Below are 27,618 nucleotides of genomic sequence, written 5' to 3' on the forward strand. Positions count from 1 at the left end.
CCACCACAGTCTACCTGAGTATTGTTGCTGACCGTGTCCATCCCTTTATGACCACAGTGCAGCATCTTGGCTACTTCCAGCAGGATAATGCTCCATGTCACAAAGCTCAGATCATCTCCAGCTGCTTTCTAGAACACAGAATCGGCTCTGAGCAATTTGGTGTCCTATTTTAGCTGGAGCCCCCTTGTATCACATTCATTTTCACAACTAATTTTATCCACTTACACAGAAGCTGCATGCATGTATTCAAGGTTTCCTTTCTGTCAAGCAGAAAGAAATCATCAAATATAACTGAAACGAACAAGTTATACAACATAAAATATAATTTAAATAAGATATTGAATAGAAGAATGTTTTTGGTATGCTAAATATAAATAATCAACATGAAAACAAGTTAGTTTGTAAACTGAAGCGACGCAGACAGAACAACTAATAACTACTGCAGAGTATTACAATCAGAGACTCTTGATTTCCTCTTTATTTGATCTATTTATTGTGATTCCAAAAGTGGAAACTTTCTGCATGTTGATGTTATTAAAGGCTTCAACAACACCTCAACTAACTCACTTTACAGTCTCATTCCTCTATTTCTTGATGCAAACCCATGTTTAATGTCATCATATAACAGCTAACAACAACATGGTTGCTGCTTATGATGGAAAACCCACTGAGATGTTTGAAGAATTAAACCTCAAATTTCTTTTTTCAGTGTATAAATACAGCCAGGCCAACTCTCCTTGAACATGACAATCACCTGGACCACCTCCACGTCTTTCTTTTCTATTGGTTGATAAAGCCCATGATGAGTTTGTAGGTCTGTCCAGTAAAAAGCTGAAAGAGATGGACAGATGAGAGCTGCTGATGCAGACTTCTCTTCCAGAGCAACAGATGAGAAAAAGAGAAAAACATCACAAGTTTTAGATGATGACCCACAAACCAGATGGTGTGTTTATGGTCAGTATGGACAACAGCATTTTGGACACTGTAATACCCTTTTTTTATTTAAAAAAAATAAAAAAAACTTTTTTCATGACTTTTACATCCAAACATTATACTACTACATCTCTGAACCCTGTTCTCACACTTAACAAGTCTGTTTGTGTGTAAACATGTTGTACTTCACCTCAAACCTGTTTATAGCCTCAAATCCAGCTCTACATTATTTAATACATCTAACAATAACAGCCCTACGCAGCACCAAAGTAACAAGACCATCATCTGACCAGAACTCAGCTGTGTTGATGATTATTACAGTCCCGTCTGATCTGTCCGGGTGAGAGTGGGCTCTAGGAAGCAGGTAGATGACAGCATCTTCAACACCAATCCCAGTATGACCAGCAAACTGAAGTCTGTCCTGAAAGCTGTTCCCGTGTTCACAAATATAAAGATATGATCATGAGTGAAAATCTGACTGTAATGAAATAATAATTCAATGAACAGGACAGAAACCCATGAAGTACTGCAAAGTAAAATAAAAACACCTACAAAGAAACGTCAAGTCCACAGAGAGTTAAGTTTTTCCACACAGCATCAGGGTTGAGAGTAAAAACAGGTTTGAGATCATTTTTAAAGACAAGTAGAGACGTGTTGAGTGTGAGGAGAGAACAAAACCATGTCTGAGTGTGAAACGCTCTGAAATACAAACCCAGAACATGTAAATCATTTATTTATACACAAACTAGTTCCACTCACAGAGAGAGCGTTTTCAGCTGCGTCTCCTCTCGTGTTGCTCTTCATGTTTGAAAGAAAGTCTGCGTCCTCACACAGGCTCGCTGCTTTGTTTCAGTAAATGTAAATTGTATATAAAAATACGTGATTCATGGCTCACTGGAAGATTTATAAGATTTATATAAGTAAATAAGCATTTATATTTTTATAGAATTATACAACAAACAAAATAAAACCTTAAAAAATAATAAAATCAGTGTATACATTTAAGATTCATGAATTTTCCCGACACACATAGTTTTTTAATTAATGATTATATTTATATCTGCATCATGTATGGAAAAATATGTATATTAATAAAAAATATGTATGATCATAAAATTATATTCTATTTAATTCCCCCCCACCACCCACACACACAGACCCATTTTTATTTATTTATTTATTTTGCTGATCTCTGCGATATAATCACATATATCTGTGTGTGAATCATTTATACACTCACTGCAAAATTTGAATAGGATGTGTGCATTTATATTTTTCATGAAATCTATACCTACATAAAGAAAGAATCAACTTTAAAAAATAAAATTGTTTAGGAATTTACATAGAGATAAGATTAATAAATACAAATACTGAATGTAGGGTTTTCATGTTTCTCAATGACTGACTGAACAAGAACAGAACAACAAGTCAAAAGTTTTCATTTTTATTTTGTTCCAAACTGAAAATGGATTTCAGTTTCTTCACCTGCTTTCACGGACGTTTCTTGTGCAGACACGTTGGTAGGGCATATTTTTGTGAAACTCTTTCCTTCTCGGTGGGAGAACTTTTACCTTCTGATTCTTCTGTAAGTGAGTCTATTTGAGGGGACGAGTCTCAAATAATAGGAATGCTGGTTGAGGCGGCAGATTATGGACTATGATTCCGGTCAGAGAATCATGGCACTTGGAGAGAGAGATCTGTTTTCTTCTTCTTTAATAGAACTTCTGAGGTTTAACATTGTTGTACAGGATACTGGTATACGTGTCTCTCTGTGTGTGTGTGTGGTCTGAAAGGAAAATAATAAAATGTATTACAAAATGTTCAACATAATATTCAGCATTTAAATCAATAAACATTACAAAGAAACTGCTTTATAAGTGTATGATAGCGTAGACACAGTATTGGGGGTTGAAACAGTGCAAATTCCATCATTAACAAGCAGCAAGGAGCAAAAAAAAATGTCCTAACAGCATCAAATGTAAACCACAGTAACATGAATTGGAATAATGAACAACTTATCCATAACTCAGAAGTGGAAAGCATTTCCTCAAGAACGCACATATAACTGGGAAAACACACAGAAAGTCCACGCAGCTTCGTACAGTCTACTTGCAACTAGTCTGCGGCTTGTCAGTGTGGCTGAACAAGCCCCATCCTGTCCAGACATCATTCTTCTTCTCGCCAGCAGAGGGTGCTGTTGAACCTTGACCTGCAGGGCTTTCTCACAGAGTCAATTTACCAGCGGCATGCAGAGTCCTCTCGATTAGGATTTACTACTTACTACTTCACATTTTGACATGGGCTGCACCGTGGTGTGGTGGTTAGCACTGCAGCCTCACAGCAAGAACATCGCGGGTTCGAGGCCTGGCTGGGGAGAGGTTCAAACCATGTGGGGAGGACCAAAGAAATCCACGTTTTGGGTAGGACCAAAGAAATCCTCCATGTGGACGGGAGGACCGAAGAAATCCTCCATGAAAGGAAGACGGGAGCACCGAAGAAATCCACGATGAAGGGAGGATGGGAGGACCGAAGAAATCCTCCAAGTGTGGAGGACCGAAGCTACAACCGAAATCCATGATGTCGGGAGGATTGGAGGACCGAAGAAATCCTCCATGTGGGGAGGACGGGAGAACCGAAGAAATCCACGATGTCAGGAGGACGGAAGAAATCCTGCATGTGGGGAGGACGGGAGAACCGAAGAAATCCTCCAAGTGTGGAGGACCGAAGCTAGGACCGAAGCTAAAACCGAAGAAATCCACGATGTCGGGAGGATTGGAGGACCGAAGAAATCCTCCATGTGCGGAGGACGGGAGAACCGAAGAAATCCTCCAAGTGTGGAGGACCGAAGCTAAAACCGAAGAAATCCACGATGTCGGGAGGAAGGTGGGACCGAAGAAATCCTCCATGTGAGGAGGACGGGAGCACCGAAGAAATCCACGATGACGGGAGGACCGAAGAAATCCTCCATGAAAGGAAGACGGGAGGACGGAAGAAATCCTCCATGTGTGGAGGACCGAAGCTACAACCGAAGAAATCTATGATGTCAGGAGGACCAATGAAATCCTCCACTTTCTGACATGGCAGGCGGTGCCAACACTTGTGGGCGGGCCAAACACATAAATAGTGGGTGCTGAGCGGATTCTGAAGGCAGTTGTGGAAAGAAAGAGAAGAAAGCAGTTTAACTTGCTGAGACTGACTGCAACCAAGAACAACTCCCTAACATTAAAATTTCTGGAACAATGGAAAGAAGAGTCGCTGAACTTCAGTGGACACAGCTGCGTCTTATCTATAATCGCTCATGGCTTCGTGTATATTTGGTCTTTGAGGGAAGGCACGGGCTGGTTCTCGATATTTCTGTCATCGTACGGAGACTCCCATTGACCTTCCACTGCAGCCTCCAGCAACGCTGGGGCCGTGGAGCTGGCAGCGGCGCTGGGGGCGCTGGAGATGGGGGCGTGGATTGCTGATGTTCACCCTGAGGGAACAGGAAACTAATAAAAGCGGCGTTGTCAGCTCTGTTTGTTTGTGCGGTTAAAGTGCTGGTAGCTTAAAATTAACTTGGAAAAATCTCATCGTTCAACTCGACGACGCAGGCTTTCACGCACCCAGTCGGTTCTCCTTAACAACGAGCGCTGTCAGCAACGTGCCACCGACTAAACGTGGGCAAAGACGTGACCCAATCCATGCCTGCCTCAGAGAAACAGCAAATACACAACAATATATGAAACAAAACGATCTGAGACAAAAGTGAAATATACTTCACCAACGACGGTCTGAAGGTAGCACTTAAAGCAGCTGAAGAAGCCGACCAGCAAACATTTTCAATGTCGAATAAAACAAAAATGAAAACAATTTAAGTGTTTTTCTTCTTTATCAATTCAACAACAAAAGCATTCACGAACCTTTAATTTACTAACTTTATATTATTAAGTTTTATTATTATTATTATTATTACTTTTTTTTTTCGTGTAATGCACACACACGGCCCCAGAATCACCGCCAGCTCACACGGACAAACGGAGCTGACAACACCGGTTTAATCCACTCCCTGCTGCTCAGAGCGCCTCACGGTGAACACCAGCGATCCACGGTCCCAGCGACGCTGGAGGCTGCACCTGGAGATCAATGCGATCTTCTTTATGGCGACACTAATACCGAGAACCAGCCCGTGCCTTCCCTCAAAGCCATGACTGAATTCAGATGAGACGCAGCTGTGTCCGCTGACATTCAGATGCAGCGACTATATATATATATATATATATATATATATATATATATATATATATATATATATATAATCTTCCAGTGAGTATAGGAATCACACAGAATTAGATTAGAACAAGAAACTCGTGAGTTTCTTAGAACAAATATGAAGCCAGGAGCGAAACCAGAGGAGACACATGCAGCTCTGACTCATACGGGCACAAAGGCTTCATGGCTCGGCTCACATTTTGCGCATGGGGAATGTCGGCGTCGGTGCGGCTCTTTCAGCGACGCTTTTCCTCCAAGATTAGGACAAGGTGTCTCCTGCAGCAGCAGCTTCGTTTCTTTTAAAATGTGAAGTGTTGAATCCTAACCGAGAAGAATCTACATGCCTCTGGTAAAATTACTGACTTGTGCAGAACTACTTTGAAGTTACCACCGGGTTAAGAAACGAAGCGGAAATAAAATTTCAGTTTAATTAAACAATAAGTTTTTTATTTGAGCTTCTCTATTCGGTCAAATTTGGAAAGAAAAATGTATATTTGTATTAGTAATCACATAATTTTATAAACAAAATTAAATTTGGTTTATTCTGTTTTTGTGTATCCAATTTAATGAAAAATATAATTACATACATTCTTTTCCAGTAAGTTTATAAATCATATTTATTTATACACAAACTATTTCCACTCACAGAGAGAGGGCAGCGGTGTTTAGTAGTGTTTAGTTTTCAGCTGCGTCTCCTCTCGTGTTGCTCCGGACTTCATGTTTGAAAGAAAGTCCGGAGGCTCGAGATCTGCGTCCTCACACAGGCTCGCTGCTTTGTTTCAGTAAATGTAAATTGTATATAAAAATACGTGATTCATGACTCACTGAAAGATTTATGAGATGTATATAAGTAAATAACCATTTATATTTTTAGAGAATTATACAACAAACAAAATAAAACCTTAAAAAATAATAAAAATCGTTGTAAATTTAAGATTCATGAATTCTCCCGACCCACATGTATCTTTAAATTTCATCGTATCTGCCATTTACGAGTTTACCTTTTCTGAAACCCATCCTCCTTCTATGAGGACATCACGTATTTGGTTGTTCTTGCACCAGAATAATAAATGCTGTGTAACTGGAACCTGTGGAAGGCTGCCATTTGGTGGTGTCAGAAGAGATTTTGTTTTTTAATTAATAAGTATATTTATAATTATATTAATAATTCATCATCATAAAATTCTATTTATTGGTTCCTCCTAACCCCAAATAAGAAATCTCTAATGCAGGTCAAATCAAAACTCGGGTCTCAGGAGGTTAAATGTGAGGGAATTTCTCCTGAGGTCGTTAATCCTAACATGTACAACCTGCAGGTGAAATGATGCATCTGTAAAGAACCCCTCATTAGTCTTGAATTTATAAACACCTTAATTTAGTTGATTAAGGTCCCATAGCAAAGCCACAACTATTCTTTTTGGGGTTAACAGCTAACAACAACATGGTTGCTGCTTATGATGGAAAACCCACTGAGATGTTTGAAGAATTAAACCTCAAATTTCTTTTTTCAGTGTATAAATACAGCCAGGCCAACTCTCCTTGAACATGACAATCACCTGGACCACCTCCACGTCTTTCTTTTCTATTGGTTGATAAAGCCCATGATGGGTTTGTGGGTCTGTCCAGTAAAAAGCTGAAAGAGATGGACAGATGAGAGCTGCTGATGCAGACTTCTCTTCCAGAGCAACAGATGAAAAAAAGAGCAAAACATCACAAGTTTTAGATGATGACCCACAAACCAGATGGTGTGTTTATGGTCAGTATGGACAACGACATTTTGGACACTGTAATACCTTTTTCTTATTTAAAAAATAAAAAAAACTTTTTTCATGACTTTTACATCCAAACATTGTACTACTACATCTCTGATCCCTGTTCTCACACTCATTAAGTCTCTGTTTGTGTGTAAACATGTTGTACTTCACCTCAAACCTGTTTATAGCCTCAAATCCAGCTCTACATTATTTAATACATCTAACAATAACAGCCCTACGCAGCACCAAAGTAACAAGACCATCATCTGACCAGAACTCAGCTGTGTTGATGATTATTACAGTCCCGTCTGATCTGTCCAGGTGAGAGTGGGCTCTAGGAAGCAGGTAGATGACAGCATCTTCAACACCAATCCCAGTATAACCAGCAAACTGAAGTCTGTCCTGAAAGCTGTTCACGTGTTCTTAAATATAAAGATATGATCATGAGTGAAAATATGACTGTAATGAAATAATAATTCAATGAACAGGACAGAAACCCACGAAGTACTGCAAAGTAAAATAAAAACACCTACAAAGAAACGTCAAGTCCACAGAGAGTTAAGTTTTTCCACACAGCATCAGGGTTGAGAGTAAAAACAGGTTTGAGGTCATTTTTAAAGACAAGCAGAGACGTGTTGAGTGTGAGGAGAGAACAAAACCATGTCTGAGTGTGAAACGCTCTGAAATACAAACCCAGAACATGTAGATTCATACAGTTATTCACTTGTCAAACATCTATCATATTTCTGAAAATGAGCTCCCCCAGACACACACACACACACACACACACACACACACACACACACACACACACACACACACACACACACACACACACACACACACACACACACACACACTGCTGTCTTTGGACAAACTGTCAGATGAAAAAAATTACAATATTTATATATCATGTCACCTGAGGATATCAGACCACTAATGCAGTCCAAGCCACACACCATTAAACCTCTTCCAGATAAGGCGAAAGTCATACATGAAGTTTTAGTTATATACATGTTGTCACACTTGCTTTCCACATTCTGAAAATGTTATCAAAAATAAAAAGATAAATGAACTGGAGCATGAATCTGCAGGTAACAGGATTGGTCCTATTTAGTGGAGCACATCAACTTGAGCTGCTGAGACTGAAACAAACTCTTTCTAGACATTTTCCTAACATGGAAATTGACAGAGAAAAAGACATTGGCCCTGCTCATAAACAGCATACAGCAGCTCTGTTACAAGGTGTGGCTCTATACACTGCATGAACTTTCTATTTCTATTTCTATTTCTACTGAACAACCAGTCACAATCCACCTGCTTGTCACGTGAGGACCTGAAGTGGTTTGGGGTCTGACCATGTCTGTAGAGTCCAGGTAAGGGAATGGGGTCACTCCAGAACAAGGCAAGTTTATTTGTATAACTCATGTCATGTACCAGACAATTCAATACAGAAGGGTGTGGAGGAAGCATTAAAAAGTACATTAAAACAAAATAAATAAACAAATAAATAAAAGAAGAAAGACAACATACAGTAATGGCCACTCCCTGACAGTGGCAGAACTGGACTTTGATACTGGGATTCTGGGTTGGCCAGAAGGTGGGAAAGACTTTCAATAGTCACACATTAAGAAAATGTATACTTGTGTTTCTCTGATTAATCTAACACACACACTCAGTACAATTCAATGATAACTGTGGTCACATTAGAGGGACATAAAATATATTTACATTAATCATTTGGATTATAAAGTGAAAATATTTCCAGCAAGTTAGAATTAAGTACGATTTTCTAATGAAATACTTTGCACAGTTTACTGAATAAAATATACAGAATGTAGTTCAGTATGTATAACTGTTAGAAAGTTCTTGTAATTTTACAGGGAATTCCGGGCTAATAGTAAATTTACTGTAAACAGTACAGGAGTGTTACTGTGAAATAATTACAACAATGTACTGTAACTAATACAACAACCAACTGTAATTAATTACAATATAATAATGTAAAATTACTAGAACTTCCTGTAATTTTACAGGAGGAAATACTGTAAATATTACAGCACAAAGTTATATTTACGACAACTCAGTAGCCAGGATTTTCCTGTCATTTTAGGGATTTCCTGTAATTTCACAGGACAGAATATTTTGAATATTACAATTAAATGCTGTAAGTGTTTTTTTTTTATTCTCTTCATATTTAAGAGAAAACCAAGTGCACAATGCACAAACATTTATTTAATTCAACATTTCTGTTAGAGCCATATAAAAATTATGTTTATTCTGTACATAACATCTGATTAGAAAAATTTAGTTATTAGGAGTAATTCATTATTTGCTTTATTAAGAGGCATTTGGTTATATTTTGTATTGTTTTATATGTTAAGTGTTTATTCTTGGTCACTAAATTAAGCTCCCTAAAAATGTCCTGCATTTGATGAGGGTGAGGCGCACAGTTCCGCTTTTGAGACTGTCCTCCTCCGAAAAACGACCACATAGGTCGTTTGTACCAGCGCCGAATTACGACCACCTTTTACGTTTTAAAGTTTAGCGACCTCTAGCGGTCGAGTAAATATCGGCAGGCTTGTGTCTCAGGAAAGACGTCACCAAATGAACCTTGACCTTCATCACCAATTTCATCATTTCCTGATTGAACGTTGTAGCATTGGTAAGTCCGACACGTTTATATTTAAAGGAGTTTTACTTGATATTACTTTCATCTGTCTAAGAAAAATGGTTTCTACACGGTATAATATGTGATAAAATGGCTAAATCCATAAAAATTAATGACTCATTGATCGCGTTTATGTGAGTCCAGGAGGTTAGCGGAAGCGGCTAGTTTTTAGCTAACTAAAGTGTCCTGACTTAATATCAGGTATAGCTCTGCTGATATTTTATATTAAAGTAAGCTATTACTTGTAACTCTTACGTATCCGAGTTTGTTTAATTTGATGTTTCAGTTGCTGATCAGTTGTGAATAATAGAAAAGACAGGATTTTACCAATAAGATGATAATGTTAGCTCACAAGCTAATGTTCGAGCTAGTTAGCTTAATGACCGGTCCACCTCAAATAACATGCAAATCTGAAGGTGCGTAGCTCAAAACATAATTATCTTGACCAATAACACACTGACGTTACTGTTTTACCGAGCCATTATTAGCAGAAGGCGATATAGACTTTATAAGTGTTAAAGAGAGATAACTTTTTGTCAATGGGGTTAAACTAAATTCTATGACCAAGCAGATTCTGTAAGCTGTATTGCCATTTCTGTCCGCAGTAAACAATGTTGTCCTGTATTCAAACTGTATTTTGACCATTTTGTGTCTGACTTAAATTCTATAAACCCATCCCTTCAATAAGGGTCGAAAATGTGAAAGAAAATTGCAGGTGCAGCACTAGCTGGATTTACAGTTCAGAATCAGGTCCATGTTAATTGTTATTGCTGATTTAATGGCTAACATGTCAGAACCCCATCAGTGGTCAAGGATCAGTCTTTGACAGTCCATAACCAGTTGATACAGACTCTTGTTTAATTAATCTACTTTTCTTTTACCTTTGTATGCACAACTTAATCCCCGTAGACTTGTTTGTGGTTATTCACTTTGCATTTAGCTAAATGTTCATTTCAGTGGCAACAAACAGAAGACAGTAGTAGTTGCACAACTAATCCTAGTTCACCTGTTTTGTTTGATGTTGTTTCTGTTTTTCAGGTCTTTTGAACATCAGTCAATTTCTGTGCAATCCAACGGTTCTTCTAAGAACCAGTTTTTCATTTCTTCTACTAGTTTCTCTTTCTCTCTTAGCTTTTGCTTTTTGTGGTCGTGTTTCTGTCTTTCCCTCTATATCTTTCTACTTTGACTTTTTTCATCCTTCTTTTTTTTATTTCTCCTTCCCTTTGTCTGTCTCAAAATGGCATCTGAGAACTTCAGACAGTGGCTTGAGGAGGGGAAAGCGTTGGCAGATGAGTTGGAAGCCAAAAAGGTAAGATTTTTTTAGATATTTTTCTCTGTGATCTTACCAAATTTTCTCTGAAAAAAATTTTGTGCACACTTTTTTTTCTTTCTTACTTTTAGCCATCAAAGAAAAGGAAACAGAAGGGAACCGGAGGCTCCAATGTTTCCTGGAGGACGAGGGACCATAATGGGTACATAGTACCAAAATTCATCAGAAAGAATCGATCTGGTCAGCAAAATATTATAGTTCTGATTATAAGTTGATACTGTTGGTCAGTATTAACGTTTCTTTCATCTTTGTAGTTAAACACAGGCGCACTATGGAGGTGCCAGAAGTTGAGACCTCGCAGATGGATGAAGTTCCTCAAGAGGTCACAAATCTTGGTATGCATATTGAATTCTGTCAGCTCAAATAGAGTCAAACTTAATCTTCTAGTTTGGAAAACATTAAGTACTTATAGGCATCTGAATATTGTATGTACTGTAGCAGCCATGTATATAATGCAATAGCTGTGAAAAAGCGATATAGATTTTTTTTGTTTTATTAAAAAATATTCTTATGGCTGTCCTTTTTACATTTTTTTATACTCTATCAATTTAGATAACCATCTTCAAACACTGAGAGACCTGCTGAGTTCGGTCACCGTCCCTGCATCAGCAGAAGTTGAGGAGACAACCAGCATGTCTGTGTGGACCAAGAGGCAGCTGACCACAGAGAGAAAATTCAAGGCTGCAGTGCCAGAGCTCCTGAGTTGTATGCTGGCCGCAGAAAGAGTTCCCCAGCATTGCTGTCAAAAGTGCAAAACAGTCAAGGCTGTGGTCAGGTGCTTGGACTGTGTTCCCTCAGGAGTTCAGTTTCTCTGCGCAGGATGTGACTCAATTGTCCACAAAAAAAATGTATTTCATGACAGAGAAGTCATGATTGACCATTTTTATAAACACATTCCTCCCACATCCTTAGTGAAGATGGATGAAAGCGGTCATTGTGAACTGGTTGAACAAGGTGTGTTTAAAAAAATGTATTAGTCCATAAAATCTACTGCATATACAGTGGTATAATATGACCCATGTCTGAAGTTTTCTGTAACTGTTAACATTTTTTATTTGAATACTGGTATTTTTTTCTGACATTTTCTTAACTATAGTATGTATGCTGCCGATTCTTCCACCAACACAAATCTGCTCCTGTGGCCCAGACCAAGAGTATACCATCTCTCCAGGAAAGCAGACTGTCTTGGTGACTATCAATGGTATGTTGACACTTCCCTCTACTCTCTGGATACCATCACAGGCCGATGATGGCTTACTATTATCACTTTGTCCTGTTTTGTAAGGATACTTTTGAAACGGTATATGTTGTTTTGTTTTTTTTTTTCAGGTCCATACAATCTTTGTCTGCCTGCTGTGTATTGCCCACATTGCTCCTGCAAGTGGACCCCAGGGATCAGTGACCTGATTAGTAGCCGATACTGGCCAGCAACAGCAAGCTGCCAAATGCTGTTCAAATTTGATGTCTTTGCATCATTTGAACAGATGAAGTTGGCCAGCCCAGCTACGTCCCAAAAAGCATTTATAAGAATGCTTGAACATCGGGCACATTGCACAGGACGGGTAAGAACTCTTTTAATTGGAAAATTTGAATTCCAAACTGCAAAGTTTTTAATTAACCAAAATAATACCATCCTTGTTTTCAGAATGGCAGTATATGCGGTGATACATTCCACAGGGTGTATCGTGAATTTGCCTTCTGCAACTGGAAGAAAGAGCATCTGTGTCAGGTTGAGCCCTTCAAGTGCCCTGCCTGCACACCAGACATGCTTGCCATAGCTGCAGATGGTAACAGAAAGCAGTACCGCTTCAAGAAATCCAAAGGGTTAGCAGACTAATCTTTGTAATTGATATATTAACTATAATGAACCTCATTGCTAAGAAAAATATATTTCAATGTACATACAATTCATATTCCATCATTCATGGCATCTAAAATTATTATTCTAATTTGAAAATCTTTCTGGACAGTCAGAAAACAATGTTTATAACCACATAATTGCAATATTGTAATTCATGATTTTAATCCTAAAATATAACACATTCAAAGTAACTATGTAGAAAAGCCTTGAATGTTCAGCATTACTCTTTAGTTGATACTTTCAGGCCACATTTGATGTAGTAAATGGATATAGATATAGATATTTTTACACTTGGTCAGATGTATTATAGCCCTGTTCATAACGTGGTTGTAATATCACAGTTCCATGACAACAATCCATTAATTTGTTCGGGAACTTTTTGTATCCGTTCCATAGCCCTAATCCACACCCAACAGCTTTACCCTTACAGTAAACCAATATTTAACTACTCGCTTTATGCCAACTTTCAGCTTTCTTTTCCACAGGTGACATAAAGGTTGTAATAAAATAAGGAAATTCCTCTTATTTAACAGGACAGATGAACAATCTCTTTTTGATGGCCTGTTCATTGCACAAGATGCCCAAGTGTCTGCCTTTGTGGATCAGACAAGAAGCCAGATGACGATTGTAAGGTTTTATCCAACCACCTACCCCTTCGTCTTTATTTTTTACTTGTCTCCGGGCTACATGTAACAGTTTATCTCCTTTCAGAGAACTGGTCATGATGTATGTGGGCCGGCAACTTTTACTGCAGGACGAGAAACCTCCCAGAAGTCCAGGGCCAAGGTGGACGAGGAGGGCCTGGAAATTGCCGTTTGCAGACACGGAATCTTGCTACAAGGCTTGAATCACTACCGTGGAGAAATTTATGCTTACCCACTGTTCCTGCAGAAGGAGTTGGCTCAGGCTGCAAACATCAAATTCTTTTGTATGGACCTCACTTGCAGGTGATCTTAACCCTTACCATACCTGAAGCTTGAATCTGTTTTTTACACTGTATTAACTCATTTTAGCTTGGCACAACAGGCCTAAAATCATACCTTTGGGACATTATGGCTGTAGAAAGTTGATATGGCTTATTTTGTATCACCTCTGTGTCCAGCAGATACAAGGTATTATTAGCATTAGCATTTATTTTGCTACATGTTTGTCTGTGGTTGGTAATAGAGTTTTTACTGGTGACCTCCCCCGATTTGTCTCCTTATCATTATGTCAGTATGCACCCCAAACACTTAAGTGGTTTTCTCATTACAGGTATTGGCCATACTTGGAGAAGATGGCAGAGAAGTTGTCAGAGCTCCAACCACTGACAGAGATGAGGCCTTTTCTGTCTGTAATGCATGCCAAGGCTCACACTGGCAAATGTGAGGTACAGTGTGCAAGTTAAAAGTTTCTTTTCACACTAGAAAAATTCCAAGTCTGACCAAATTCATTACTATAAATCATGTGAGAACAGTCAGTCCACATATTGATCAGATACAGTAAATCTGGTGTGTAGGAAAGAAAGTAAATACAGAAAGTTTATAACTCGTGCATATATTTGTGTGTTTGTTTTATTTTCGAGCAGGTGAGGTGGGGTGGCAGAAACCAGGATGGTGCAGGAAATACTGTTGGTGAGGAGGTGGAGCAAGTGAACAGCTTTCTCTCAAGGGCAGCTCTGACCACAAAATACATGACCAAGTCAGGTTGGTTTAAAAAAAATAAAAATTAAAAAAAGGCATGCTTTGACACTGCTTGAATTGACATATTCTCTATTTTACAGGGAGAGCCGATATGATAACAATGCTTGCCATGGGATGGAACAACAGGAAGGTGGAGAGTCTACACAAGACACTGGCGAAGCGATTTGTTAAAGTAAGACGTCTACACTGTATTTTGGTATTTTAACATTTACATTTGTCATTTCAAGCATTTACATAGCAAAACTTTATAGTGTTTTTAACCAACCTAAACGTTTTACAAGGCTAATCAACATTCACCTCATTCACACATTCATACACAGGTGGCTGAGGCTACTGTACAATGTGCCACCTGCTCATCAGATTATCATTCACACACACAGCAATATGGGGTTCAGTATCTTTTCCAAGAATACTTTGACATGTAGACTGAAAAGTATTGAGCGTTTTTCAACAGCAGATAGACAGTTGAATAAAAATTATTCTTGCATTGTATTTTTTCTTCTGAAAACATAAATAGATTACACAGAGAGCAGAAAAGGAAGCAGCAAATCTTCAGCATCTCCAGCATGACCTCAACATCACTTTGGAGGACACAGAACAGTGGATTGAGGATGTGAAGCAGTGGGCAGCCACTGGTATGTAACACGGTTGCCGGTGTGTCAGATTGGTACTGTCATTCATTTGGCTACGTTTGGTTTTCCATCTCTGCTTATTTGTGTTTTTCAAGGGAAACATGGTGCTCATAGTAGCCAGGAAGAACTCCAGAGAGAGATTGATGAGATCATCTATTCCCTCAGAAGGAAGAAGCATGATCTCTACCGACAAAATGGTATTTAGTTTTGCATCACTTAACAACTAATGCTTGTTTGTTGTTCTTACTAATACTTTTTTAATATAACAGACAGCAATCAAACGAGGCAACGGAAACGGAGGAGACTGGGTGAGCTCAAAAAGAAACTCAGAGAGAAGATCGTCCAATACAACACAGTTGCTGCAGATGAAGACAAAATTGACTCAGAAGCAGCATGCAGTCTCTCTGATGAAGGGAATTTCTCCTGAGGTCGTTAATTCTAACATGTACAACCTGCAGGTGAAATGATGCATCTGTAAAGAACCCCTCATTAGTCTTGAATTTATCAACACCTTCATTTAGTTGATTAAGGTCCCATAGCTTATTTTCTGTTGGTTGATAAAGCCGATGATGACTTTGTCGTACCAGTAAAAAGCTGAAAGAGATGGACAGATGAGAGCTGCTGATGCAGACTTCTCTTCCAGAGGAACAGATGAGAAAAAGAGCAAAACATCACAAGTTTTAGATGATGACCCACAAACCAGAACCATTTTGGACACTGTAATACTTTTATTTTGTAAACAGGAGGCTTTCCTCAAAACTTTGTTCAGACAGGAATAAATGCTCTTCTCTTCGCTCTAAGAAATCAGAAGTTGTGCTAACCTTTGATGGCAGAGCTATTTCAGATTATATTATGTGTTTAATCAAGAGAATTGTTTTTTTAAACTTTAGAGCTTCCCTCCTGACTTTACATTCAAACATTGTACTAGTGCATCTCTGAACTCTTTCCTCACACTCAACAAGTCTGTTTGTGTGTAAACATGTTGTACTTCACCTCAAACCAGTTTATAGTCTCAAATCCAGATCTACATTATTTAATACATCTAACAATAACAGCCCTACACTGTAAAAATTTTAACTGTGAAATTACAGTAAATTATTGGTTAATAATTGCATTACTTTCACAGCAATTTGCTGTAATTATTTTCACAGCAATTCACTGTAATTATTTCACAGTAATTTACAATAAAACAATGACTCTTTACTGTGAATTCATTGTTGCCATGCCCAAGGAATTACCGTGATATAGCAGTAATTAGTTGTGGACTTACTGTAAACTGTGAAATAAATACAATAAACTGCTGTGCTGAATTACACTGAATTACTGTAAAAGTAATGCAATTATTAACCAATAATTTACAGTAAATTTACAATTTAACAGCGTAATATATAGTAAAATGCATTTTTAACTGAAATTTTACTACATTCTCACTTTATGCTCAAAAAACGAAAACAGAACAAAACGATGATTTGTCTTCATTTGTGCAAAGTGCAATTATGTTTAACATGAACATTCATAGAACAAATTGTAAGCATATGAACAGTTTTTAAAAAAACAACATATAAAAGTATAAAATATCCAACAAAGATGTACAACAGTACATTGTTAAGGGTACAACAGTACAACCACTACAACTCAGGCCAGTACTCTGAAGTTGTTAAAAAAATTCTTCTACATTGCCTGCCACTCAAAACCTATCAGTTTGCGCATTAGAGTGCTTACATGTGCGTTGATGCCTCCACGCTTCCTCTTTGTTTTGGATCCAGATTCTGGATTGATACCCAGGAAGCATCTGTAAATCAACAACAACAAAAAAAAGCATTAATATCATGTAGGTTAATATCATGGATGTGAACTTTGATGAGGATGAGGACAGTGAGAGGTCAGAGTCTGAGTCACAGACACAGAACCAGAGGAAGAATCATAGGAAGCAGGTAACGGTGTTTGATAGTCAGAGAGAGAGAAAGACTTGGAAAGGGTGTGTGTGTGTGTATTAGAATGATATTTTTGAGTGTACTGTACCTCTGAATAAACTCCAAAGTGCAGGAACTGTCTTCAGGGTACTGAAGATTCAGATTATAGAAACTGGCAAAAAGCACAGCCAACCCGTTCAAGATGTTGCTGTGTGGTCCCATCACCACTCGTTCCTCAATTGACAACATCCACGCCCTGGGCTTCATCAGCTCACCTGAAATGAGCAGATGTGTGCTGTCATAAACATGTGGAATGCTGAATGTGTCATTGAGAATAAGTTTCATTCAGAAAAGTTTAGCTTCAGAAGAGATGGAGATAAGACTGACACTAAATTGAGCAAAAAAATGTTCAAAACACATATGGAAGGAATTTATAATCATTTAGAAAACGTTTTTCTTACAAAAACAGTACCTTGTACAATCAAGCAGGGGGTGCTTGGCAGCTCCTGTGTCCTTTGTACATCAGCAGCAGTGGCACATGGCTGTAAAATAAGATATGTGTATCATATATCTGTTGTAATCACAAAATGCTTATTTATCTTTTGAACAACTTACATCAGTCTCAAGCATGATGGAGGAACAAAACTTCCTCATACTGGTTTAACTTGGTCTTTGGACAGGACTGGTTAAAGTATGACAAGTTAATATTCAACACAATTCAGTGAAGTAATATGAAAAGTTCTCATGGATAATCTTCAGACTTGTTAGACAGCTACAGTCAAACAAATAAGTTAGTCTTAATGTGGGAAAAATCTGTAGGACCAGGTAATATTGCCTTAACCCAGAAGAGCCCAGTGCGACATATCTGTTACATACAGTTTTTAAGAAATTTAGCTTCAATTTATGGTATAAACGTTCCTCAAAACCCTGTTGAACACAATCTGATTCTTATTTTCTGTTCCCTAATAAATACCCAAAAGCAGAAAACCACATTATAATATTTTTAATGTATCACATGGTAATAAATGGTAAATATCCTCCCCAAAAATGTTTTTTTTTTGTTAATATATATATATTCTGTTAAAGGGTCAAATAAAGACCTCATATTTTAAAAATTGGACTTTTCTTATCATTTTTTCGTGGGTCGGGCCTTAATGGGTTAACATTACTTTGGGATTACTTATGATTAATTTATCAAACTGACTATTTTATAGCCCTCTAATTAATACCCTGTTAAAGACCTCAAATTTCCTTCCAAGGACAAATAAAGTTTATCTTAATATTAAATCCTAATTAGATGTCCCTGCTATTGCTTTAGGAATAAGACAAGTATATCACAAATTATTATTTACTATTGCTCTGACTAGATTAATACTAACTCAGCTGCAAACTCCCTCCACCAGATTTATTAGAATATTTATTTTGAATGAATAAGTGAACTCAGCTGTAATGCAGGAGGTGATATTCAAATTAACTAACTTTATTGTCAAAATAAAAACAGAAATCAAACTAGGCTATTATCAACATATAAATGTATAAAAAATAAAGAAAAGAATAAAATGTGAGAATATAATAGCCTGGTTTGATTTGTTATTAATAGGCTTGGCCCCATTTGTTTGCTTTGTTATTGTTTTGAAATGTAATAAATTATTATTACTGGAAAAACCTGATTTGGATACTTTAATTTCAAGACTTAAAGTAAATATATATATAAAAAAAGATCTTTTTGACATCAAGGATTTTTTAACTTGTATTATGATTTTTATCAGTTACCTTGATGAGGTGGCTTAAGTTAAGATATTTGAATGTAATGCGAAACGTGGCAGTAGACTGTTTTGTTGGTGAAGTGAAACACACTGTGGAATATTTGTGGATTAAATATAGAGGATTGGGAATTTGGGGAGGAGGGGGCACCTGTGCACCTTGAATGCCCAAAGTCGGTTCTTGAGGTCCTGCTGGTTCTGGATGCTTCCTGCTGAAGATTAATAGGTCACCATGTTCGGGTAAAACTATCTGTTGAGGAAAGCCATTTTATTAGAATCAGGTGTGTTGGAGCAGTAAAACATCTAAGACCTGCAGGAGCTGCACTCCTGAGGGATTTATTTACTTCAACTCATGTCGGTTCCATCTCATATCTAAACAAACACTGTCATCTGCTGGTGTTTTATATGAACTGATTCTGCTTCCAAAAGGCTCTTCCAGACATACGTGTAGATACGTAAACCATGTACAGATCAACTTAGTAAGCTTGCAGAGAACATATCTCCTGTCTGGACTATGCAAAAATGAGAGGAAGACTGGATCATATTTTTGTTGAACATGAGGCTGAGGACACACAGCAGTTTAAGGATATAGAGAAACAAGTTTCTAAGGAGGAGGACGATATTCAGCAAGTCTGATGAGGAGGTTACAGGTACTGAAGCTGCTCCTGCTGAAACCTACAAATCACAAAGCAGTAACATCTGTTGGAGCGCAGTACCTCCTGGTTTACATGATGAAGCAGCTGCTGTAAATTAGTGGTGGGCAGGTCGATATAAATATAGATGGTATTAATACTGACAGTGGTATCAATATTATCAATATTAATGTCATGATATTGATAATTCAATGTAAGGCTTGAAAACAACCACATATCCTCCTTATTTATGAAGTTTGTGATAGTTTTCCCCACAAGGAACCTACATGGATGAAATCACCTTTTCCTGCCAAGATAATACCTATTTTGGATTTTCCTCAGGATTGGACTTGGGACCCATGCACAATACTGTAAGTCCCAGAGAAAAATCCAGTACTTATGCATGTGAGTAAAGAACTTTGTCAGTCGTATTCCAGCGGCAGCACTAGAGGTGGAGTCAGGGCGACACTGGCCATGTCTGAAATCTGATCCTACACCCAGGCGCCACCTCAGGTGAGGGACAGTCACTGGAGAAGGACAGAAATGTCTTTTAAGACAGGCATGGATTCTTGGTGTCACTGCAACAGTCTGAAGTATTAACCCTTTAATGCTTGCACTTTTCATTTTAGTCATTCATTATCTATACCTTTCTGTCCTTATCTGGAGCCTAACCCCACATTTTAGCAGGTGAGAAGCAGGGTACACCCTGGACAGGTCTCCAGTCCATCACCATTCACACACACACACTCCTAGGGAGAATTTAGAACCAATTAACCAAACATGCATGGGAGGAAGCCGGAGTACCCGACACAACCCACACATACATGGGGAGAACATACAAACTATACACAGGTTTCTCCAGGTTCGACCTTATCCCCAGAGCCTTGCCTGCGACCTTCTTGCTGTGAGGTTGTGGGGCTAACAACCACGCCACCGTGCAGCCCTTTTCATTTCAGTTGGACATTATTCTTTTTATTGTTATATAAAATGTGCTTCTGCAAATGTCATTCGGCAGATGTCTAGAAAATATTTTGTTCCTGTTCAGCTACAAATATTAATGTTATTAAAGTTTTTAACCTGATGTTAGCATGAAGCTATGTAGCAGTGCTAATCTAGTTAGCACTGCTACACTAGATTAGTTTTAAGATAATGTGGAGAAGCCATGTCATATTTAGTTTTCAGTGAGTGTATTTAAGGTCTACAGATCAGTTCAGAAGATTATCACATTGAAGCTGAAAATAAACTATAAAGAGATCCAGAGTACCTTAATATCTGATTTACTAGCACTAAGTAAGCTAGAGCTACATAATCCATTTTAATTTAAACAGGAGGCTAGCAAGGCTGCTAGATGATTTTAAAGTAATTTACAGCATGAAAATAAAAATAAAGGGTAACTTCTCTTATTTTGTACAGAAAGGTATAAGAATGAAGAGAAAGGGAGATGTTCATAACTTTTTTGTAAAGAGGAAGGACACAGATCAGGCCGAGGCCCCAGCCTCAATGTCAGCAGCTCCCACAGCTGGTCACACAAATCTCCAGCTCAACACCACCACCGGTCAGAGTACAGCCAGTGAACCATGTGCCCTGTTTGAACAGTGAAAGTTTCGCTTCATGTAATTTGTGTGATGTTATTTCATATCTATTCTGTTTATTTTCGCTGTACTTTTTGTTTATGTTGTTGTTTTTTTACCTTCAGTTTCATGAAGGGATGAGACTGGAAGTGACAACGATACTTCTGAAGACAGTGAGTCAGAGCTGCTTGGAGAGAGAGTCATTGTTCTCTCTACAACCACCTACGGCACCCCAGAAGGACCACCTGGTAGACCCATGAGATGATGCAAGGGGTGCAGTTTCTAGACCCAAAGAGTGCAACATTCTTCAAGGAGCAGCCGTTATTTGTGTTTACACAGACCTTTGAGTCTGATTTAGAAGACCTCAATCATGAGGTTCATCAAACCAGGCAGCTTCTCCAGAGATAAAACTGGTCTAGACAGACCAGATACTTGACCTGATTTTCACCAGAACTGAAGGATTATGTTGTTGTGAATCTACACAAAGATAGTTTGGCACATGGTGGTGAATTTGTTCATTCCTGTGCAAACTGTTATGGCTAAAGTGTGTGTGTGATGGTGGTCAAACTGTTTGCACTTTGAATGGCTGCAATTTCCTCTGTTCGGACACATTTTAACACTTGGTGGCACTTTCACTTTTCACTTTTTCAGGATTTTATTGTTCCAGTCACAAAATTATTTCTCTACAGGTTCAACAAAAATTCCATCTTTCATATAATTTCAAACAAAACAAATGCAAAAGAGATTTCTTGGCTAACTTTACATAATCAGGACTACCCAAAACTCTTGATGAATTTTCCTTGAAACCTTTTTTTTTTTCTTTAGAAAATAACAACAAAAGGACATTTTTGGCTGATTTTAACACAGCTTCACTGGTTACTCTAACTCTGTGTGAGCTAGTTTCACTTTTAGGTTTGACCAGTACACAAAAAAAGATCAACTTCACAAATTCAATGAAAAATTCCATCAGGCAGGGTAATATGAAAAACAAGGAAAGAAAACGACAACAACAACAAAAAAAAGGGGTTATCTATTAAAGGAAAACAAAGCCCAAAAAAACCCCCAGAAAGGTAACATAGGGCCTGTACTAATTACACAGGCTAAAATAAAAACCCAAGCAGGGGTAACGTCTTAAACAATCTAAAATATGTACAACATATTAACACAATAAAATAATAACGACAAAAGGAAAAAAACAAGCGCTAATTTACAATAACTCAAATTCCATTGGTGCTTTCCATTTTAAATATCTTTCCTTTTGGGTGGTTACATCCTTATCCCTTGTCATGTATTCTATTACCATATAAATTACTGACTTTATTACTGTTTCTTCTGGAATTCAAAATTTCTTGAAAACCCAGATATTCCTTGCTTTAACACTTGATGGCGCCAGTCTTCAAGATTAAGCATGACATGAGTTGTACAAATAAACTTGCCTTGTTCTGGAGTGACCCTATTTCCTTACCTGGACTCAACAGACATGGTCAGACCCAAGACCATGTCATCTATCAGGTCCTTGCGTGACAAGCAGGTGGATTGTGACTGGTTGTTCAGTAGAAATAGAAAGTATATGCAGTGTATAGAGCCACACCTTGTAACAGAGCTGCTGTATGTTGTTTATGTGCAGGGCCATTGTCTTCATGCAAAGTTTGCAGAATTTCCATGTTAGGAAAGAATTTGTTTAGGCCTCAGCAGCTCAAATTGATGTGCTCCACTGAAACGGACCGATCCTATTACCCGCAGATTCATGCTCCAGTTTATTTATCTTTTTATTTTTGAACATGTATATAACTAAAACTTCATGAATGACTTTCACCTTATCTGGACGAGGTTTGTGGTGTTTGGCTTGGACTGCATTAGTGCTCTGATTTCCTCAGGTGACATGATCCCCCTCCCATCTTTCCCAAAGTGGAGGATGGAAATTTGGTTTTCTTTATGTTTTTATTACATATACAGTTGAAGAGGTTCAGGTATGTGGGAGGTAGATTTATACACAAATTGTGTATGAATCTACTTGTTATGCATGTATAATTTTATAAAAAAAAATATAAATGCACATTCACTTATATAAATCTTATAAATCTTCCACTGAGTCAATGAATCATGTATTTTTATACACAACTGCATATAATTTACATTCACCAAAACAAAGCAGCGAGCCTGTCTGAGGATGCAGACCTCGAGCCTCCGGACTTTCTTTCAAAGATAAAATCCGGAGAAACACGAGAGGAGATGCAGCTGAAAACGCCGCTGCCCTCTCTCTGTGAGTGGAACTAGTTTGTGTATAAATAAATATGATTTATAGGCTCACTGGAAAACATTTTTTTTTTTTTTGTACAAAAAAGAGAAAAAAACTGCAATTTATATGAACGGAGACAGAGAAAAAAGATGCTACTCCGAGACTACAACTGTCACAGCTGCATGCGTCTCCTCTGGTTTCGCTCCTGTCTTCATATTTGTTCTAAGAAACTCACGAGTTTCTTGTCGAGATTTGCGTCCTCAGACAGGCTCGCTGCGACGTCACAGTGAGTCATAGTGAGTTTAAACATCCACTCCTTTAGCATTATTGACCTCAGGAGAAACCTCCTCAAACTAAACCTGATCTGAGCTTTAGTTTGACCTGCATTAAAGATTTCTTATTTGGGCTTAAGTGTGTATAGTAATCCCACTTTGTATGTTTTGTAGCAGATTCGGCCTCCGAAGATAAAGATTGGAACTTTTGTTTATTCATGACTAAATTAAACATTTTTGGAGGATTTTTCTTCTTACAGATAAAAAGTCTCTCTCACTTCCAAAGGGGGGGTCTGATTCACATTTATGACTTGGTTTCCAGTTCCACAGGTCAACAAAGGTCGTCTCTCTCCATCCTGGACTGGGGAGTACTTTGTTTAAGTTATATCAAAGATCTGGGAAATTTCTTAAATTTAATCTTCTGCAACAAATCTGCCTTTTTAATTAACGGAATAAATGTTTTATGATTCCCAGATGGTACTCATTCAGGACGTTGTCCACTGATAAGCAACCCCCTTTTTTCAGGCAATCTTAACTGGAAACAGGACATCTGGAAACACCCCAAGAAATGTTTATTTTACATACCAAGGGGCAATTAAACATGTAAGGTTTTCTCTGTTCACCCCACAGGAAGGAATTTCTTTGTCTGTATAAAGAGTAAAAGATGTTTATTTAAATATATATGTACATGTGTGTTTTATCTTGATAGTCATACCATGCACATGCATATAATCATTATCATTTTTGTACAAGGTTTAATCAACAAGCTTGATTAATTTGTGATCTGAAACTTTATCAACATGTGTTTGTTTGAGATATAACATTCTTACTATTTTATTGTCTTTTCAATGATTCACTGATGATTTTAATGATGTTTCATTTAAGGCTTTAATAACTTGGACATGCAGATATATTCACAGAATGTTTAATTTGATACTCTTTACAAAATGATCAGACCAGTCCTCTGTATCTGCTATCTGACCCAAAACCAGCCCACAAGACTGTTTTATTGGTCAAGATAATGGTCCCACATCCTTTCGTGGGACGAGTCATCATACTAACACTTTTGGAACTCGGAACAAAGAGTCTAGTCTGTTCTTCAACCTCCCCTGGAGTTGTACCGAAATCCTCATCAGACATGGCTCTTTCCGAGGTCCTAGAGACAGGATTTTTTTAAGACATTTTCTCGGAACGCCAAAGAGAGAGAGAAGGCATGAAGAATTAAGTCTGCCATCATGTAAAGTACATCACCAGATATACTAAAGTTTGGGCTGCATTCAAGATGCATGATTGATTTTGTTCCTTTTTGGGACTGATTACCTCCTTTTAGTTGATTCCTTGTTCAGCTGATATTTCTCTTTTCTTTAGTTATGTTTTTGTCTTTTGGATTTTTAATATTGATCCTAGATTTTTATCTTTAATTTGGATAACTGGTTAACGCAGGCTGACAAAAACTTCAGAACCAGTTCTACAGAGTTTCTTTTTGGACTGATCTAAAGCTGGAATTTTTCCATCTTATGACATATCACTGCAAGCCATCCACTGTCCATCCTCACCACCAGCTGAGCCGAGGGAGAGTCCGCATCAGCAGAGCTACCTGATCCAAACCTTCGGACCACCATGTGACAAATCTTCTGGTCTTCTTGGGAATCATTCGGGATCCAAACCACCTGTGTCAACTTCCTAATGTGCCCGGGAGAGTCACCACAACAGTCATAAGTCGGCTCGATCCAAACAGAACCGTACGAGTCCTGCTCGGATCAACTCTCTGCTTGTCTGCCAAGGACTGGTTGGTCGTCCTGATAGTGAACTTAATAGTTTACATCTTAGTTAAACTTCCAGATGAGATTTAGTTTATCATTTTTTCCCTTTTTGGATTTAGAGATCCTTTCCCAGTCCTAAACATTAGTTTAATTAACACCGCAGGTTAATTAGCTTTTTTTTCATCACTTGCATACATTTAATTCATTTTGACACATTACATAATCTTGAAAAAAGATTCTGGTTTGATCACCATATTCTGCATTTTACAAAGTTTGATTTAGTTTCCCATTCAAAGTCCTTTGTAAATATTCCCTTTTTCGTTTATGCCTGATTAGACTAGTAATAAATATTTCATATTTATCCTAAACTGGTCTGGTTATTATGAACTCCTCCTTTGAGTCATGTTATGGGTCCCTTCGACTTAAGAATTCATGTTATTAGCGTCCTGAGACTGACTGATAACTGATTGATTTGACTAGTTTGAATTAATTAATTTATTAAATTAATTAATTTAGTACTTTAATGGTGTCCACACAGCCATTAGATTAGTATAAAGCTATCTGTGCGGTGGTGCCTGAGGTATAATCAAGATTCTGACTAATAATTCATAATTTTATTAAATTATTAAACTTAATTTTATTAAACATCTTTAATGTTTAATGACTCTAAATCACTACATTTTTAAAATTCGCTATTCAGCTTTCTGGAAAAGCAACTCCACCCTGTACCTTCTATAATACCTGCCCATTTGTGTAAAATATATCAAACTTTCATTATTTTATTATAACTACTACAAATCTTGTAGAAGCTTAACTTTTTTTGTTCAATCTGACACTTAAAAACCTGAAAAAATCCTATAAAATCAATCTTCTCAACTAGTAAACAGATGGGTAGGCTGGTGATAATGATAATCAGGGTCAAATTTGTTCTTAGAATAATAAATTATTGTTGTAGTTCATGATCCAGACTGGTACCCAAGTGGTTAACTCTTTTTGGTGATTTAGTAAATCATTAGATAATTTAAAATCTCACCGTTTCATTAAAAGACAACTAAAACATTTGAAACTTTTTATTATGTAATTGAGCTTTAAAGTTCAAATGAAAAAAATCAGTTAACAATCACAACAGAACTTTTTAAACAGGACATTAGAGTTAAATACATTTTAAATACATTTTTATTAATATTCACTATACAAGAGAAAGAATGAACAATTTCCATTCATGTGTTATTCCACATTATTGAGCATGTTTGTCTCTGCTTCATCAGCTTCTGTTTTACTGACGTTTCCTGTGCAGATCCTCATCGGTGAAGCATATTTTACTTCAGTCTCAAGCTCTCTTTCAACATTTGTTGTGCATTTCATGTTTCTTGTGGGTCAGGCCACATGTTGCACACAGCCAGTTAGTGTGTTGTGTGTGTGTTCCAGTCAATGAGGAAACCTTTCCAAGTTTGTCTTTAGCCACCAGCACGTTCACAGTTACAGATTACTGGTGCTGATGATGCAGACATGTTCACTCCCTACTACTCAGAGCGCCTCACGGTGAAGGGTAACATCAACAATCTGGAGAGAAAGATTGATGCGAGTCTCTGTCCAGAGACAGAAATATCAACAACCAGCCCGTGAGCTTCATCATGGATTAAATATATACGAAACCAGGAGCGTAAACAGAGCAGACAGAGCTGCTGTGGTGCAGAAGCAGCACCGCTTCCAAGGTCTCCATCCATAGTTTGCAGATTTTATTGCGGTAAAAATGTTTATGGGAAGAATGAGTGTTTATCAGTCTCAGCAACTGAAGTTGTTTTATGCTCTTTCCCTCCACAGCTGACACAGAATCAACTGAGCGCCTGCCTTTTATGTGTTTGGAGATGTCCTGCCCACACATGAGCATACACCTTGGTCTCGTTATGACTCCACCCACAAATTCACCAGCATCAGCTAACCGGTGCACACAGTCGCCGCGCGTCCAATTCCGCCCAGCGTTGTCGGGTCCGTTTGTCTGTGCTGTCAGGCTTTGACGCACCCGGTCGGTTCTCCTTAACAGCGAGCGCTGTCAGCAACGTGCCACCAACTGCTCAAGACGTGGCACGGCACCTGCCTGCCTCAGAGAAGCATCAAATACGCAAACATAACCACCTGAAACCGAAGTGAAATATCGCTGCTGTCGGGCGCAAACCTCCTATGTCCAAAACGTTTTTTTTTTTTTTTAATGAATAAAACTATATGGTTTCTGTAATAATTGGACATAATCTCATCAAACATGGTATTGTGTTTTACATCATATATCTTTGGTTAAATATTTGTAAAACTACAGACAGACATAAAAGGTGACCAGTAGTACTGATTTATGA

The 27,618-nt window shown here is 37.9% G+C and overlaps 1 protein-coding gene and 2 long non-coding RNA genes across 3 annotated transcripts; 1 reads left to right on the forward strand and 2 right to left on the reverse strand.

The window, feature by feature from the left end:
• Positions 1 to 2,361: 2,361 nt before the first annotated feature.
• Positions 2,362 to 4,578, reverse strand: LOC121649146. Its single transcript, XR_006012072.1, has 2 exons — positions 4,535 to 4,578; positions 2,362 to 3,370 (listed from the first exon to the last, which is right to left on the reverse strand). It is a non-coding gene; the product is annotated as an uncharacterized LOC121649146 (long non-coding RNA).
• A 6,214-nt stretch (positions 4,579 to 10,792) lies between these two features.
• Positions 10,793 to 15,541, forward strand: LOC121656910. The gene is made up of 14 exons (XM_042012144.1): positions 10,793 to 10,918; positions 11,011 to 11,119; positions 11,194 to 11,274; positions 12,087 to 12,140; positions 12,269 to 12,501; positions 12,585 to 12,763; positions 13,334 to 13,427; positions 13,512 to 13,747; positions 14,055 to 14,169; positions 14,368 to 14,485; positions 14,563 to 14,654; positions 15,000 to 15,117; positions 15,210 to 15,311; positions 15,384 to 15,541. Exons 1-14 carry the CDS (start codon positions 10,847 to 10,849, stop codon positions 15,539 to 15,541), a joined length of 1,761 nt encoding a protein of 586 aa, XP_041868078.1. The 5' UTR covers positions 10,793 to 10,846.
• A 1,678-nt stretch (positions 15,542 to 17,219) lies between these two features.
• On the reverse strand, positions 17,220 to 17,664 carry LOC121649152. Its single transcript, XR_006012073.1, has 3 exons — positions 17,643 to 17,664; positions 17,500 to 17,569; positions 17,220 to 17,302 (listed from the first exon to the last, which is right to left on the reverse strand). It is a non-coding gene; the product is annotated as an uncharacterized LOC121649152 (long non-coding RNA).
• Positions 17,665 to 27,618: the final 9,954 nt, after the last annotated feature.

The sequence above is a fragment of the Melanotaenia boesemani genome, chromosome 2 (assembly GCF_017639745.1).
Source record: "Melanotaenia boesemani isolate fMelBoe1 chromosome 2, fMelBoe1.pri, whole genome shotgun sequence".
Taxonomy (NCBI): Eukaryota; Metazoa; Chordata; class Actinopteri; order Atheriniformes; family Melanotaeniidae; genus Melanotaenia; species Melanotaenia boesemani.

Excerpts from the sequence above, each read along its gene's own strand:
- LOC121656910 (XM_042012144.1), top strand. The coding sequence starts at position 10,847 with ATGGCATCTGAGAACTTCAGACAGTGGCTTGAGGAGGGGAAAGCGTTG. Across the intron at positions 12,764-13,333 it reads CGCTTCAAGAAATCCAAAGG|GACAGATGAACAATCTCTTT; the intron begins GTTAGCAGACTA and ends CTTATTTAACAG. Across the intron at positions 14,486-14,562 it reads AAAATACATGACCAAGTCAG|GGAGAGCCGATATGATAACA; the intron begins GTTGGTTTAAAA and ends TCTATTTTACAG.